The 15,655-nt window shown below is 42.0% G+C and overlaps 1 protein-coding gene across 1 annotated transcript in view; it reads left to right on the forward strand.

Annotated features, from left to right (window-relative positions):
* LOC124180670 overlaps nt 1–15,655 on the forward strand; it is a 122,579-nt gene that overhangs the window by 25,054 nt on the left and 81,870 nt on the right. Inside the window, exons 3-5 of the mRNA XM_046566415.1 lie at nt 7,189–7,402; nt 7,593–8,166; nt 8,267–8,858. Coding sequence (XP_046422371.1) covers nt 7,189–7,402; nt 7,593–8,166; nt 8,267–8,858 — 1,380 coding nt within the window. The remainder of the gene's footprint in view (nt 1–7,188; nt 7,403–7,592; nt 8,167–8,266; nt 8,859–15,655) is intronic.

The following is a 15,655-nucleotide window of genomic DNA, read 5'->3' on the forward strand; positions in this document are numbered from 1 at the left end:
CGACGTGAACGGACCCTATAATAGCCAAATAACATCTTGGCTGGGCGTGGAGTAAGCTCCGATTACCGCTCATCGGAGCCTACGCAATCTACCCCGTAACATAATTAACACGTGAAAAAAGTTTTCAGAAAATGAAAAAAAGTTTTCTGAGAATGAAAAAAAGTTTTCCAAAAATAAAAATTCACCAGTTGTTCAAATTTACGTATTTCCAACAAAATTCTTCCGTAGATTAATGATTTGCACACCCGCATCTCATTTATTAGACGGCATTGCCATGTTACGGGCTTTTCATCGGAAGCAAAGGATTGAAAGGGTAAACATAACATCTACACACTACAGTCTCCTTACATCGTGCATACAGAGATGAAATTCTTACTCATACATAAAGTTGGCACAGGAAAACAAATTTAAACTCACTGGTTATAAGAGAAATTAACGACAACAGAGTCAGGGCGGCTAGGTGGTCTAGTGGAGTAAGTCTCCGGTAAAGCATCTCTAGATACCAGGTTCGATTCTTGGCTCCGTCGTTAATTTTTCAAATTCACCAGTTGTTCAAATTTACATATTTTCAACGAAATTTCTATACTTTGCGCTTCTTAAATTATCTCGAAGGCTTTCATCGGCTTGGTAACGTTTTCGATACGCATTTGTCGGCGTTATAATTTTCATGTGATTATTCTTGTCCGCGTCATTCACAATCAATGCATCGGGTGATTTTTTGAACAATAATTCTAGTAATCCTGGTGTTCTCTTATAACTTTCATCTCCCACATTGACCAGATTATCAATGAAATTGATCGGCGTATCACCAATCATCATACCGTTTGTCAACTTTCGAACACCGTATGTGGTATCCAAATTCCTCTTTTTGCTTGTGCTGAACATTTTCAAATATCGCGCCATGGAATCCGTTGTTTTCTTCACCGGCGTACTTGTAGTAGAAATTTCACCAAACTTCAGTGTTTCATCACTTGCATCCATGAAATTCCCATCATGCATATCCTTATCCTCCTCATCATCATCATCCCTGGTACTCTCGCCATCTTTTTCTTTTTTTTTTCATTGTAACATCCGGTAGTTCCGTTTTAATTTCTTGTTCAATATGCTGCTGCTGCTGCTGCTGCAGCTTTGAAGTATCCACCAATGCTTGCAACGGCGTTATTAAAGGCTTGAATACCTCTCCCACAACCTGTTCGGTCGTGTCCTTGTCCAACTTGAGCATCTTGTGCTTCCGACGTATGACATCGCATGCTTTCGATATTCCAATCAATGTATCGCTATGTTTACGAATCTTGGCACTCTCCATGTTGCCGGACCGATTGTCGCAATAAAACTGTGCAAGTTTATGTTATTTTATGCTTATAAAGCAGTCAAACCCCTTCCTATATTGTCCGCCATTGATTTCGCTATCCCTGTCAATTACGGTAAAACTGTATTTGTCATCATTCCAGCATGCCGAGCACAAGTCTTTAAATTGCTGATACGTCATGTCTGTGTTCACATGATCGTTGTAGATGTGTTCCAGATTCATATCATGATGTCGAAATAGCACCAATAAGTTTGCATTGTCTCGCACTAGGTGTTTTGGAATGCGCTTTACGTTCGACTCAGATAAAAGCTATCGATATCGCGATGCCTGCCCATGCTGAAGTATGCTCTGATATTATCTTGCTTTTCACAGGCCACATCGTCGAAAATCATAACAGAGTTGGGGCGAGCATCTTCCGGTTTTACAACCTCGTCGTTCTCGCGAAACGGGAAATAACCCACACCCTGCACAGGTTCTAGTGACTGTTGCAAAAATTGATACTCTGGCTGGATGACAGATTTCGAATAGGCGTAGACATTGTCGAATAGCAATCCATTGCCGTGCGTAGTAAGTGAGAGAAGAGCGTTAGTTTTACCACAATTCGATGGCCCGCAAAAAATTGCTCTTACGGTATTTGGTAGCAATTTTCCATGTCGTTTTTCTATCTTTCCCTTTCCGCGTCGAACCATTTTATCGAAATTCGCGATAGGTAGTTTATCGGGCTGATCTTGGAATCTCATGATGCTTCGTTAGCATAATAACGAGAACTGAAATGACGGTATATAAATTCCACCTTTTATAGAAGACACGTTAGTTGTTGCCCGACTTTGAGGACGTGCACACAGAAGAAACGCGGTGGTGATTTGTTGAATAAAATCATCAATTATCTCCCATTCGAATTGCACGCACCAGAGGTTGGCTCGTGGCAATTTGGGGATCAATCCGCTGGATGCTGCGTGTGAAGACCACGACATTGCATACGCAAAGAATCACGATATTGCAGCGAGAAATCTTGCCGACAAAGCGCTGGCTGAGAAGACGTGGAATCGCATCTTGGCCAAGGACGCTAATGTGGGTGAAAAGGCGGTAGCCTGGGGAGTTACTAACACCATTAAAGCTGAATCTGAACTCGGAATGGGCTTAGCTGCGGAGCGGTCGAAACTTGTAGTGGTTGCGAAGAAAAAATCTAAAACAGGTGGGAAGAGTAAATAGCGGAAGAGAACGGTGAATCTTAAATCCATCATCACAGCAGCAAAGGTCGCCATGCGACCGGGTTATGAAGCCATTGAGTCGGCGTTGGCGGGTGCTCACGCGGCTGCGCGTGGGACTGGGAAGAATGCTCGTGTGCCTCGCGTTATACCTGTGTCTGATAAAATTGGCGGCTTCCTGCCATTTCTCATTCCAATTCTGGCTGGTCTAAGCGCTACTGGAGCTCTTGCGGATGGTGCTGCGGGTATAGCCGAAGCTGTCAACGAAGCTAGTGTCAACAAACATCGGTTGAACGAGAACAAACGGCACAATACAACAATAGAGGCGATTGCTTTGGGCAAGGGATTATACCTGCGACCCTACCGCAGCAGAATGGGCCTGTACTCACATCCGGCAAAAAACTAATAAAGCTACCACACCGAGCTCCCACCAACATTTATTCACGCAACTATGCTGAAAATATGAAAATTCCGCATTTTTGCGGCATTTTCATGCGGAATGATCTGCCTAAATCGGGAGAAAAAATGCGAGAATCCGCAATTATTAATATCGACGATAAAAACGGCCCAGGGACACATTGGGTTGCGTACAAGAAAAATGGTGACCAAGTTGCGTATTTTGATAGTTTCGGTGATTTAAAACCGCCTAAGGACCTGATGAGGTATGTCGGTGTTGGTAGCGTTGAATACAATCATAAGAGGTATCAGGAATATGATACTGTGATTTGTGGGCACTTATGCCACAAATTTCTCAGCGAGCAGTTATAAAAAGACAAGTGCCGCAGGAGCAAGCATCAGTCATGTCGGAATCGTTTACGTTAACACTGTCAGGTGCATCCTCCAGCATCATAATATCCCCGGGAAGCTGTGAAATTGAGGATATTGAAAAATGTCTGCGTGAGGAGCTACCCTCCGATATCACCCTTAGTCTGAGAGCCAACGACAACGAGCTGAACAGTGAAGTCACGTGCAATCATGTGGTAGACTTCAAATCCAAAGATTCCATCGGCCGATTATTGGGGTTTGAAGCGGTTGAGCTAGCACGAGACGTTACTCAAAAATCTGAATTACTAGTGACTATACTGAAGGTTAATACTTTACGCGTTGAGTGTAACATAACCGCTGGGGCATACATAAGCGAGCGTCGAGCTCACACGATTCATGAATTTTGCCCAACCGTTCCATCCGGATATAAGATTGTGTTAGTGCCTGCCAGCATCATTTACCTACCAATTGCCGTATTGTCGATACAGAATTTACAGCTGAAAATAGTTTATCAGGACGACGAGCTAATTATTTTTCGCGGCAAAACTGTGCGTTTACACGTGAAAACGCTAAAATAATGAGGATCGTGTTTGAGGCGAGAAAGTTGGGTAAAAGTTATAAAAGTCAGACGTCATGAGCAAAAATCATCAGTCGCCCGACACCTCTGACAACGTTTACACCGCCCACGAGACTGACACCACTGAAAGTTCGGTTTCTCCGGAGCCTAGGTCTTCGATTACGTGGCCATTTTGGAAAATAAGAATTCGTGTTCGCTGTATCCCGCGTGTGTGTTACCATGGAAGAAATAATAAGAATACAGAAATCTGTGGGATTCGAAGAATCGATTGCGCAGTCTGAGATTCATGCTCATCAGCCGTTTGCATCATCCAGCTGCCAGAACAACGATGAAATCCATATTGTTGTCCAACATCAAGACTTGTGCCTACTGCCCAGTAAAAGCTTTCTCCACATTCACGGAAAAATTACAAAGGACCATGGTGTAAATGCGGTGACGACTACGAAATTGATCAATATCACTGTTTGCCATTTGTTTGTGGAAGTTTGCCACGAGTTAAACGGTGTGGACATTGATCGGAATAAAAATGCTGGTATCACCAGCGTTATGAAGTGGCACTTATCCCTAAGCCCGGGTCACCAATAAAGTCTGGCGAATACCAGCTGGTTGAGCGATGATGCCGAACTAGCCGATGCTTCTGGAAACGACGTTGTTCTACCGTTGAATTATATGCTGGGCTTCGCCGAAAATTATTGTCGAGTCATCGTCAATGGCAAACACAAGTTGATTCTCACACGCTCCAACATCGATTTGAATACGGTGATTCAAACCCCGCCCGCGGAAAACTTTAAGATTACCCTTAATAGAATCGAGTGGTTGCTACCCTACATCAAACTGGCCGATAAACCGGAAATCCAGCTACTTAACTACATTCCCAAGGATCCGGCCATATCCATGAGTTTTTGTTCTTAGGAAATGTACGTGTATCCGATGCTCCCGTCAACGACGCGGCATGTGTGGACGGTGAAGACATCGATGCAGTTGGAAAAGCCGAGATATGTCGTTCTAGGATTCTAAACTGCACGAAGAAACGGTCCCCAGAAAAATGCCAGTGAATTTGATCATTGTCGAATCAGAGATATAAAACTCTTCCTTAACTCGCAGTGTTATCCCTACTGGAATATGAATCTTGATATATCCAATAATCAGTACGCCATTCTCTACAACATGTATGTTCAATTTCAAACCGACTACTACACAAAGAGGCCAAACCTCTGTTATCGAAGCGTGAATTTACAAACCGAGCTCCCCTCATTGTTATCGATTGCTCGAAACAGAATGAATCGTTGAAAACTGGACTGGTGGATATTCGATTGTTATTTGACTCGAGCGTAGAATTTTCCGCAAACACTGTAGCCTATTGCATGTTCTTGCACGATCGTATTGTCGAATACAACCCGATTAGCGGCACGGTTAAGGGATTGGTATAAGTCAATTTTGGGTTCGGATGTTTAATTATTATTATTATTATTCAATGAATAATGAAAATATGTGTAAGGTTATTTGCTCAATTTAAAATACGATGATCTATCATCATTATTATGTATGAGCTGAAAACGGATTGTAATTGTTGATAAATGAAAAACATCTATTCAAAGCATTCAACCGCTAGTATATGTATATTTATTTTAGATTTATTCGAACGAATTATATTACTGAAAATTAGGTGTAACTGTAATTCGGAATATATATATATATAACTACATTAAATTCTATTAATATTTTTTTCTACGCATGATATTTACATTTTTTTGTTTTGTTGAATAGACAGAACGATTTCGCGAGAGACCCCGTGCACTTCCTGACATACCACTTCTTCAACCACTGAACATTTTCGAAGGCGCAGTTGTATCCCGTTGAAGCGTTTCCATGATAATCACAGCACCAACCCGCCTCTTCGATATGTTTCAGTTTTTCCAGTGATGGTGGTGAAATGTGTAAATGCTCCATGTTTATTACTTGCTTTGCCCCATCAAGGATCTTCGTCAGCCATCGTTTCTTCTCCTCGCTATTGACATATACATAGCATGCATATTTAACAGCCTTTATTAAAATCTTCTGCACCTCAGCATAAGGTTCAATTCCCGCATTCCATGGTATTACATGAAAATTGTGTGTTAGCTAAGCGTTAGTAGCTTTGTGTTCAGTTGGTAGATCTGCCCAAGCGTACGGCGGTTTGAAGAGAATGCGGCTCAAACCCGATGAGTTTATGTTTATGATGCAAAGTTCCTTGGGTATAAATTTATCGTCGGGGCCAACGAAACTTTGAATGTCCATGATCATCTCCATATTGCAAGTTGGAACAGTGCTTTTTGTTAAGCTCAAATTGCTCATTTGTCACAAAAAAATTCAAATTTTTGTATTCGCACCCATGATATTTCATTCGTGGAATGCCCTCGATTATCGTTTTCTGCATCCCGTTGAATTGCATCACAGCATTTTCCATGAGACTTACGATTCGGGGGGGGGGGGGGGGGTAAAAATATTTCGAATTGCTCATTTAGCGCGAGAAGAATACTCGTGCCGTACTTAGTATTTACACGTCTCACCCCCGTTACATTGTACTCCTCCCCAACCTCCAGATCCGGCATTCTCGTAGTGGGCAGCGTTTCCAGGCAACAGACGAGGTTAATTTCATTTAGATCCATCACATTCGATGTAGATTTTATAAATTTGACGTACTATGGATACTGAAGTTCACAATAGGAAAACTATGAGCACAATATAACGTGTTGAATGAACTCGCGATTTATAAACCAACCAACCACACTCTCCCCCCCTAATAAATTCTTGAACGTGAAAGTTTACGGATCATCAACAACATCCCGAGCCTATCTAATTGCTGTGTCGTCATCCGGCCGAGTAACTCAAGAGAATGTATTCTAAGTATGTGGAAAATAATATTTTCGCCCTAGGGGCAAACTATTAGCGTGAAAGTTTACGGATGACGGTGAAAAAATCAAAATGGCTGCTCATCCGACCAAGCAAAAAATCTCATGATCAAACTGTCTAACGATAAAAAAATCAAAATAGCTGCTCATCCGACTAAGGAAAATCAAAATGGCTGCTATCGAAACGGCCGCTCGTCTGACGGCAAAATCAAGCGAAAATGATGATGACGTCATGTATGTTAACATCCGGTTGCAATATCATGGGTAAGGCTTACCATCGTGGGGGGTAACATACCGACTGCCGGTAAGGTAGGGAGAAAGGAGGGAGCCGGTACGCCGCCATTTTTCGGGTTAGAACCAGCGTATCTACGCTACTTTTGTCTCATAGTTTGCTCATTCGTCAAGAAATCAAGTTAATAATGCTGAAAATCTTTGTAGGATAGTGATGGTGATGGGATTGGCGATCTACAAGGCATTATATCCCGTTTGGACTACCTTGAAGACACTGGCTTCACTGGCTTTTCCCTGACGCCTATTTACCCATCACCACAGGTTGATGGAGGTTACGACGTTTCGAACTTCACTGGTATCGATCCAATTTTCGGTCAATTTGAGGATTTCCAAGAGCTAGTGAACACGGCTCATCAAAAAAGTACAAATCATTATTAACTTAAGACACACTTACTGTTTAGAGTTTCTACTAAGTTTCTACTTAGTTCGCTTTTTGCAAAACAGAGGAACTAGAATATTCACACACACACATCATAAAATATACTCATTGTTCAAGAAAACATGATTAATAGTATTTGCAAAGATAAATAATCAATGGTTATTATTTTCAGATTTGAAAGTTATTTTGGACTTTGTCCCTAATCATTCCAGTAATGAGCACATCTGGTTCCAAAATTCTGTTGCACGTGTCGAGCCCTACACTGACTACTACGTCTGGAAGGATGGAGTCAGTTCAGGCAACGTAGTTCAGCCGCCAAACAACTGGCTTAGTGTATTCGGTGGCTCTGCGTGGACGTGGAATGAGCAGAGACAACAGTACTACCTACACCAGTTTCATGAGAGTCAACCAGATCTTAATCTGCGCAACTCTGCTGTAGTTACAGAAATCACTGATGTTCTCAGATTCTGGCTTGACCAAGATGTCGATGGTTTTCGCATTAGTTCAGTCGCTCATCTTTTTGAAGATGCCAGCTTTCTGGATGAACCTTTGAACGAGGAAGCTAGTTCAGGAGTTACAGAAACAGACTACGAATACCTTCGACATATTTACACAACTGATCTTGATGAAACTATAGATATTATTTATCAGTGGCGAGCTGTCGTCGATGAATACTCGACCCGACCGGATAGTGAAACCAAAATACTTGTTACTGATTCAACTGCTCGTCAAAATGTCATTACCAGGTATTACCTCCAATGTCAAACCATAATATAATATGGCGACTATTATTTTGACACTGATCAATTTTCAAGAAAATAAGTTAATAGCATTTATTATATTCAGATATTTCGGTAACCAAACTCATGAAGGAGCCCACATACCATTGAACTTTGGCTTTATTTCAAACCTGAGACGAGAATCGACAGCATATGACTTCGTAGAAATGGCAGAAGAATGGTTCTCTGCCTTGCCCCACGGTAGAACCTCAAACTCAATTTTCGGAAATCACGATGTCAGCCGTATAGCCTCAAGGTTCTTTTTGAATCGAGTCGACAGCCTTAATATGCAGCTTCTCTTGTCACCGGGCACCGCATTCACTTATCAAGGCGAAGAATTGGGTTTACTCGATACATTAATATCGTATGAAGAAACCGAAGACCCTGGTGCAATCGCCGCGGGGCCAAATCGTTTTGAACTATTCACCCGTGACCCAGCAAGAACTCCCTTTCATTGGGATGGGTCAACTTCAGCCGGATTTTCCTTAAACTCCTCAACTTGGCTACCAGTAAATCCTAACTACCTAGTCCGAAATGTGGCTATCCAATCGGCAGCTACTAGAAGCATGTATCAAACTTATAAGGCGCTGCTCGATATCAGACAATCTGAAACTATCAAGCGTGGATCGATTACCTTCAAATCTGCAAACGATGGCATGGTAAATATACTGATTGCAGTAAACACATTTTGACAGAAGTAAGCCAGGAATAAAATTTCATCCTGGTGTTGGACATCTAATGCACAAAGACATTAGATCACATACAGTTGGTACATACGAAGACGTTATAGAGGTGTGGCTATTGAATAACCGGACTCAATTCATAACAGTTTTTATTCGTCACCAATTACGGCAGAAGTTCTTTCGCCTTTAATGCACTCCCCTTGGCGATCCCTACACTGCTGCATACGATGATTCCATTGTTGAAATCAGTGCTAGAAGTCCTCTTCTGTCATCTGCTTGAGAACCTCTGTCGCTTTTGCTTTAACCGCTTCCACACTTCCAAATCTTATCCCCTTCAGTGCCGACTTGACCTCGAGAAATAGAAAAAAGTCACAGGGGGCAAGCTCGGGCGAGTACGGTGGATATTCCAACGCGATGACGCCGTATTTTGCGAGGAACGCACAGACAAGGCAGAATGGGCTGGTGCATTGCCTTGGTGAAGGATCCAGGGCTTGGTCTTCCACAAATCGGGTCTTCGTCCTCTCACACGCTCACGTAGGGCCATCAGAACCTTGATGTAGAACCGTACTCGTCCGACCTTACCCCCCGTGACTTGTTTCTGTTTCCCAAAATCAAGTCGGCGCTGAAGGGGATAAGATTTGGAAGTATAAAAGCGGTTAAAGCAAAAGCGATGGAGGTTCTCAACCAGCTGACAGAAAAGGACTACCAGCACTGCTTTTAACGATGGCAACGTCGTATCGAGCGGTGTAGGGATCGCCAAGGGGAGTACATTGAGGGCGAAAACACTTCTGCTGTAATTGATGATGACTAAAAACTGTTATGACTTCAGTCCGGTTATTTAATAGCCATACAATAATATTTGTTTTAAAATAGATGCTAGAGATTTCTTTAACGTAATGTTAATATAAACTTGCAGTAACTTGACGTTTTCACTAACAAGGAGATATCACAATAAGTATATCGCAGGTTGGGATGAGCTTTAGATACGTTGCTTTGGAGTAAAAAAAAATGGAATAAATTGCTCCAGTTTTGAAAAATTTCGAGATTGAAAAGTAATTTTCACGGCTTGCATGAAGCACCGAGTAGTAGCAAAATGGCCACCGAAATTGATCGTGAATTAACGTGAATCCATTGGACGAAATAAATTTTAATCTTTCGCATGACGCCCGTCATACCGTCAAAAAGCTAGGAGTATTCCGATCTATCTTTTTTAACGTTAGGTTGGTAGCAGTTCGTGGCACGCGGCAGGCAGTTTTGTCTTGTGCAAGATCGCTGCATGTATTGACGCATACGCATTTAACCTGTCCTTTTCACCATAAATTCACGGTAAAGCACGATCCTATACTGAAAAGTTGCAATGTTGAAGGAGTATTACATAAAAAGTTTGAGGGGTTATTTTATTATAACGTGCGTCGGAACAGGCTGATTTTCTAAATTTATTTGGAAAAAACGACTGGCGCAATACTGATAACTTTTTGCTATGAATTTGAGTACACATTGAGGAATGTGTTCAAAGAGTTTATTTAGAAAAGAAAAAAATTTAAGAAAGATGACTCCGGGCCTTTCAATGACATGACCCGCGGTCGGTCCGTGTGCATGACACCAAGTGTCAGTGGAACGAGACACAAAAAAGGATATGCTCATTAACTATATCGTGTTTGCTTTCGGCTGACGGAGCTTTACTTCTCTTTAGTGAGGAAAAAGGCAACTCAATCTTGATCAAAGTTTTTGCTTGGATATTCGTTTCATTATTACAGTAAACTCCCGTTTATCCGAAATCCGCTTTATCTGAACAAACTTTGTCGGATGCACCTACCCCACCCGCACCCACCAAATACCATCGCGACCGATTACTTATTTTCTCGTATTTTTTCAGTATCGACGTAAAATGACCAAGCTTTGTTATTCAGCATTTAAAAACTGTTTAACCTGTCAACACAAATTGTTTAGTCAAAAACATACAGGCTTATTCACAACCATATCAATAGCATTCTACGTACGCACATTTTACGATCATATTTCGCGGTATTGATGCAATACGGGGTGTTTCACGCGGGAATTCGGTTTATCTGAAATTTTCGTTATCCGAACCATCTTCCGTCCCGATCGTTTCAAATAAACGGGAGTTTACTGTATTAAGAGATGTTTGGAGAGATAAATGTAGATAGTGGATTATCGACGGAGAATCCCGAAGAATGGACTGGAGTGAATAAGTCGGACGATAATGAGGATGAATGATAATTAACCCCTCACGGAAAAAAGCCCCAAATCGGATGTCAATTCGTGACCCTAACTTTTTTCTTATGGGAGATTATCTATGAGTTAGGAGTACAAATTTACAACCCAGTTGGGGTATTTTCCGTGAGGGACAAAACAATGCTATAATGTGATTTGTTCGCTACAGCGCTACGGGATGTATCGCTAGAGATTTGTAAAACAACTGAGATTTGGCACAATCGGGAGAGTACATAGATGATATACAGATATAATTTTGCGAGAGTGCACGATATATGCATGCATATGACCAGATAATTTGTTCGAGAAGCGTCACGGGCAAGCAGCAGTAGTATAGCAATAGGTGTCCTGAGTACAAACAACTTCTTTACCGACCAAGCCGCTCCGCGCACCCCAGACGCAAACTCTTGAAGGTTGCCCCCACTCTCGTCAGATAAAACGTGCTCTGCCGTACCGACTTGAGGTCAAAATCGTGCAACCTTACCGACAGTTGTATCGGTCGACGGTGAAAAATCGCACTGGCTTACCAACAATTCTTATCGGTCGACAGGCAAAATCGTGCTGTTTTACCGACCGAAGGTCAGAGTCTCCATGTAGTGCTCGTCTGCCTGTGGTAGAGAGCGCAGCGAATGGCGTGAACTTTTTTACTAACCTTGATGTCGGTTACCCGTCCCGCATTCTTTTCCCACGATAGGATTGTTGATGTGTAACATCAACCACCCCCACATTCTTTTCCGACATTATCAACCACGTAATATTCCAAAATTAATAGTTCCGAGAATTGTTTTTTATCCACTCGGATATCGCTGATGTGTAACATCAGCCACCTCACATTTCTTTCCCACGTTATCAACCACGCAAAATTCGAAAAATTAATGGTTCTGAGAATTGTTTTTCACTTACTCGGATGCTGGTTTGATATCAACCACGTGACATTTTTTTGGCTTGTAACTGTCATGTGAACTCAACGATGGATTTTGAACGGGTTCAGTCAAGGCCAGAGTGCAAGGTCGACCGATTGCCGCGGTACATTCAGAGCCATTGATCAGCGGTGTTGAGTTACTATCGCTCTGGGAATGGTAAAAGGTGCGCGCGCATACACAAACATACCTTACATTCCTTACCCTCCACCAAATTTCAAATTATGTGGTGGGGGAACGTTATATAAGCGAAAAGTGAAAACTTCATCGCCAGTCTGAAGCTGTTCTTCTTGCAAATGAGAAGTGCTTTGGAACAACAACGTGAATTGAAGAAACGACTAGAACTGCTCATAAAGAATATTGGAAAAGTAAATATCTGCTGAAAATCAGATCTGACCTCAATCAACTTACAAGAGATTTTGAGCACATACAACTCGAGGGTAACGATCATGGACTTTTCAAAATTGAACGAAGTCGCTCGCCTGGAGACACTTCTGCCCTTGTAGAAGCTTTCGGACCTCGAAGTATACTTCGAATACCGAGTCAGTGGCGTTCGTCGGGTTGAAACGAAATTTGGTGATAAAATCGTTCTGGACTTAGAGGACTCTTTTACGATTTTTCTACCGACCCGACTGACCGAGGCCCTCCAAGAAGATGAAGATTTGCTCCAGAAGGTGACGACAGCCAGTAACGAGAAACGGTTGCATCTACACTATCTTGGTGGACCCTACGGTCAACTTGAATTCTTATACGTATAATCTAAGTATCACGTTCAAATATCCAGTGTCCTGTGGAAGTCTTACGCTGAATTAACAAAAACAAAAAAAACAAAAAGATTGAAATTATGAATATTTTTTCATTTATCGCCTAACCATCTTGTATACCTTTAATCCTACGTACGTTTTGTACCTTGTAATTGTATTTAGAATGAAGTCTTGAAATCTAATGAAATGCTACTTCGAACACCACTAAGCAACGATGGAGGGTTTCGAGCTGCGTTTGCGTCTTGTAACTGTAATGTAAACTCTTGGATGGATTTTGGACGGGTTCAGTTAAGACCAGAGTGCAAATTCGATCGATAGCTGCGGTAGTATACATTCAGAGCCGAGGATCTGCGGTGTTGGGTTACTATCGCTCTAGGAATGCAAAACATGACTCGGTTTGAGTACAGCTCGGTCGAGGATGGAGAGCAAGGTTAAATCTTACGTAAGCTTTGTATTGAAAAAAATTCTCTCTTAAGAGCTAAGGTGAAGGTAAAGGTGTAAAATTATTTCATGAATATTCTACAGAAAACATTTGATTGAGTACAATTTTGAGGGTACAGTTGACAATTACTTCACAACGATAGAAAAATAATTCTATTCAACAGTATCATAACCAGGACGATATATTCGCCAGGAATGCGGGACCGTTCTTGTAGACGCTTTTGCGCAGTAACACAAATCGTACACCCTCGCCATCCGAACAGTATGATGATTTTTTAGCCAATTTTAAAGTATCAAAACGTTTTGTGCTGCACAGAATGCGTCAGGTATTGTATGAACGTCGCATCTTAGAGACACAGCTGAACTTTTTTGTAAGGTTTAAAGCGACGGACAGTCAAAGTCCAGCATATCGACGATTTGAACTTTCGGGACAATTTTGAGCAACCAATCTCGTTTTTCTTCTCCTCTTACGTACACGGTTTCAGCTTTGCACAGCCTGTCTTCAATGGTCCACTCAATTTTCTCAAACGGTATGGTTCCACAGCTCCAAGGTTAACCGTGAAAATCGCGTTCTAACCAAGAATTTTGGCTTTTGTGTTTGACGTCCAGACAATCCCATTCGTGAGGCGGCTTGAAGAAAAACATTGATGGAGTTGCTTCCGAATAGATTGAAGTTATGGCCAATTCTTTTAATGTGAAGGTATTGTTGAAAGGTCTACGAAAGCCTTGTATGTCGACGATAAGCTCCATCTTTGAACTGTGCGAGATGGTGGGAACGGGTCAGCTTTTATACCAACTTTTTCACTCAACCACTGAGCGGGTTGTATTCGACAATACGATTGTGAACAATCAAGAAGTACGCCGATGTTATAGTGGAAAAATTGGCTTCAGCTTCAAATTCGAGACGGATGTCGACAGGTCCGAACTTCAAAGATTCGTTTTGCTTTGAACAGTCGATAACGAATAAGGGGACGTCTCGAAGAAATTCACTCTTTGTCAGCAACGGCTCGTGGTTCTTGTCGTAGTAGGTAGTTTGGAAGTTTGCGTACATCTCGTACAGGAGCGTGTACAGATTATGACTTATGTTGAGGTTCAGGATACAGTACGGATAAGATTGAAACTTTAAAAATAGCTTGACGTCCGTGATATTGCAATGATCGGAACGACTTGCGTTCTTGCCGGTCTTGTTCTTTCCACTTGTTTGGAAACCCAAAATGACGTGACGAGGTTTGTCAAGCTGAGTGGAAGTTTTCACAGTCCAAACGTGTTTCGATGTTGTGGGAAGTAAGGAATATCCGTACAATTCCCAACTGCGAAAGCTCATCGAAATGGGTGGATCTTTCTGAATGAAATTAAGTAGGTCAACTTTTTTCTGATCGGCGAGTTTCAAATACGTTATTAGCCATTCCACTGCATTGATCGTGATTTTGAATTCCTCCTCTTGAGTCTGTATGATAGCGTTAACGTCAGTTTTTGATCTCGTCAAAATTCACTTATGTTTAGCGTAGACAACGATCTTGCGGTAGTCCTTAGCGAAACCCAATATCACGCTAAGCGGTATCAGTACGTCAGAATTACCCTCGGCACCGGTTAATTTTTTCTTCTCTTCTACATCAAGCCATCCAGCGTTCTCCATTAGCAAAGCCTGACCAGGGTGGAAAGAAGCGTAACCCTTCATGAGACTTGGCAAGCCGACGTTCTTGCCTCTATAAATCTCAACTGCATTAATTTCGTAGCGAATTCCTTCGAACAGATGACAGATCGCGTTGTTTACGAGCTGTGTGTTTACAGTAGCTGTACCATCAGGTTTGAGGAGTCGTCCATGGATATGTACCAAACTTTTGTTGGGTAATATGCATGAATCCTGATGCTGAACGGTGATTCGAATTTCATCGCTGTTGTTGAAAGTTGACGAGGCGTGAGGTTTGTGAGCGTAAATCTCGTAATGCGCAACGGATTCGTCGAAGACCAATGGTGTTTGGATGTTTAAGATTTCTTCCTCCATGAAACGTAGCGAATAATAAAACAGCAAAATCCGATTCTTAGTTGTCGGATATCCCTCCTCCAAAAGTGGTCAGTTTCAGACCCAGAGCTATCAGAAACTCTACGTTTCGAGGTGTTAACGGTTCAAGAATCGATCGATGACTGACACGGTCGGGGCATGCCGACTTACTGATATACCTACTCTTTGACAGTCTGTTACATGTATACAATTCCCATCGTTTATTGCGATTTGATATGTAGTCTCACAGTAATAACATCTCCACGAAAATTAACCAGGTCTCCGTCTTGATCCACTAACCGGAGCTGAACGCGATCTATGGTCCTGACGGTGATCGGAAGGTAAATGACGTGCGACGGTACTTCCACGATCTCATATCCTGGTGGGTTAGTCGGAAAAGACTCGTGAATA

Source organism: Neodiprion fabricii, chromosome 4 (assembly GCF_021155785.1).
Source record: "Neodiprion fabricii isolate iyNeoFabr1 chromosome 4, iyNeoFabr1.1, whole genome shotgun sequence".
Lineage (NCBI taxonomy): Eukaryota > Metazoa > Arthropoda > Insecta > Hymenoptera > Diprionidae > Neodiprion > Neodiprion fabricii.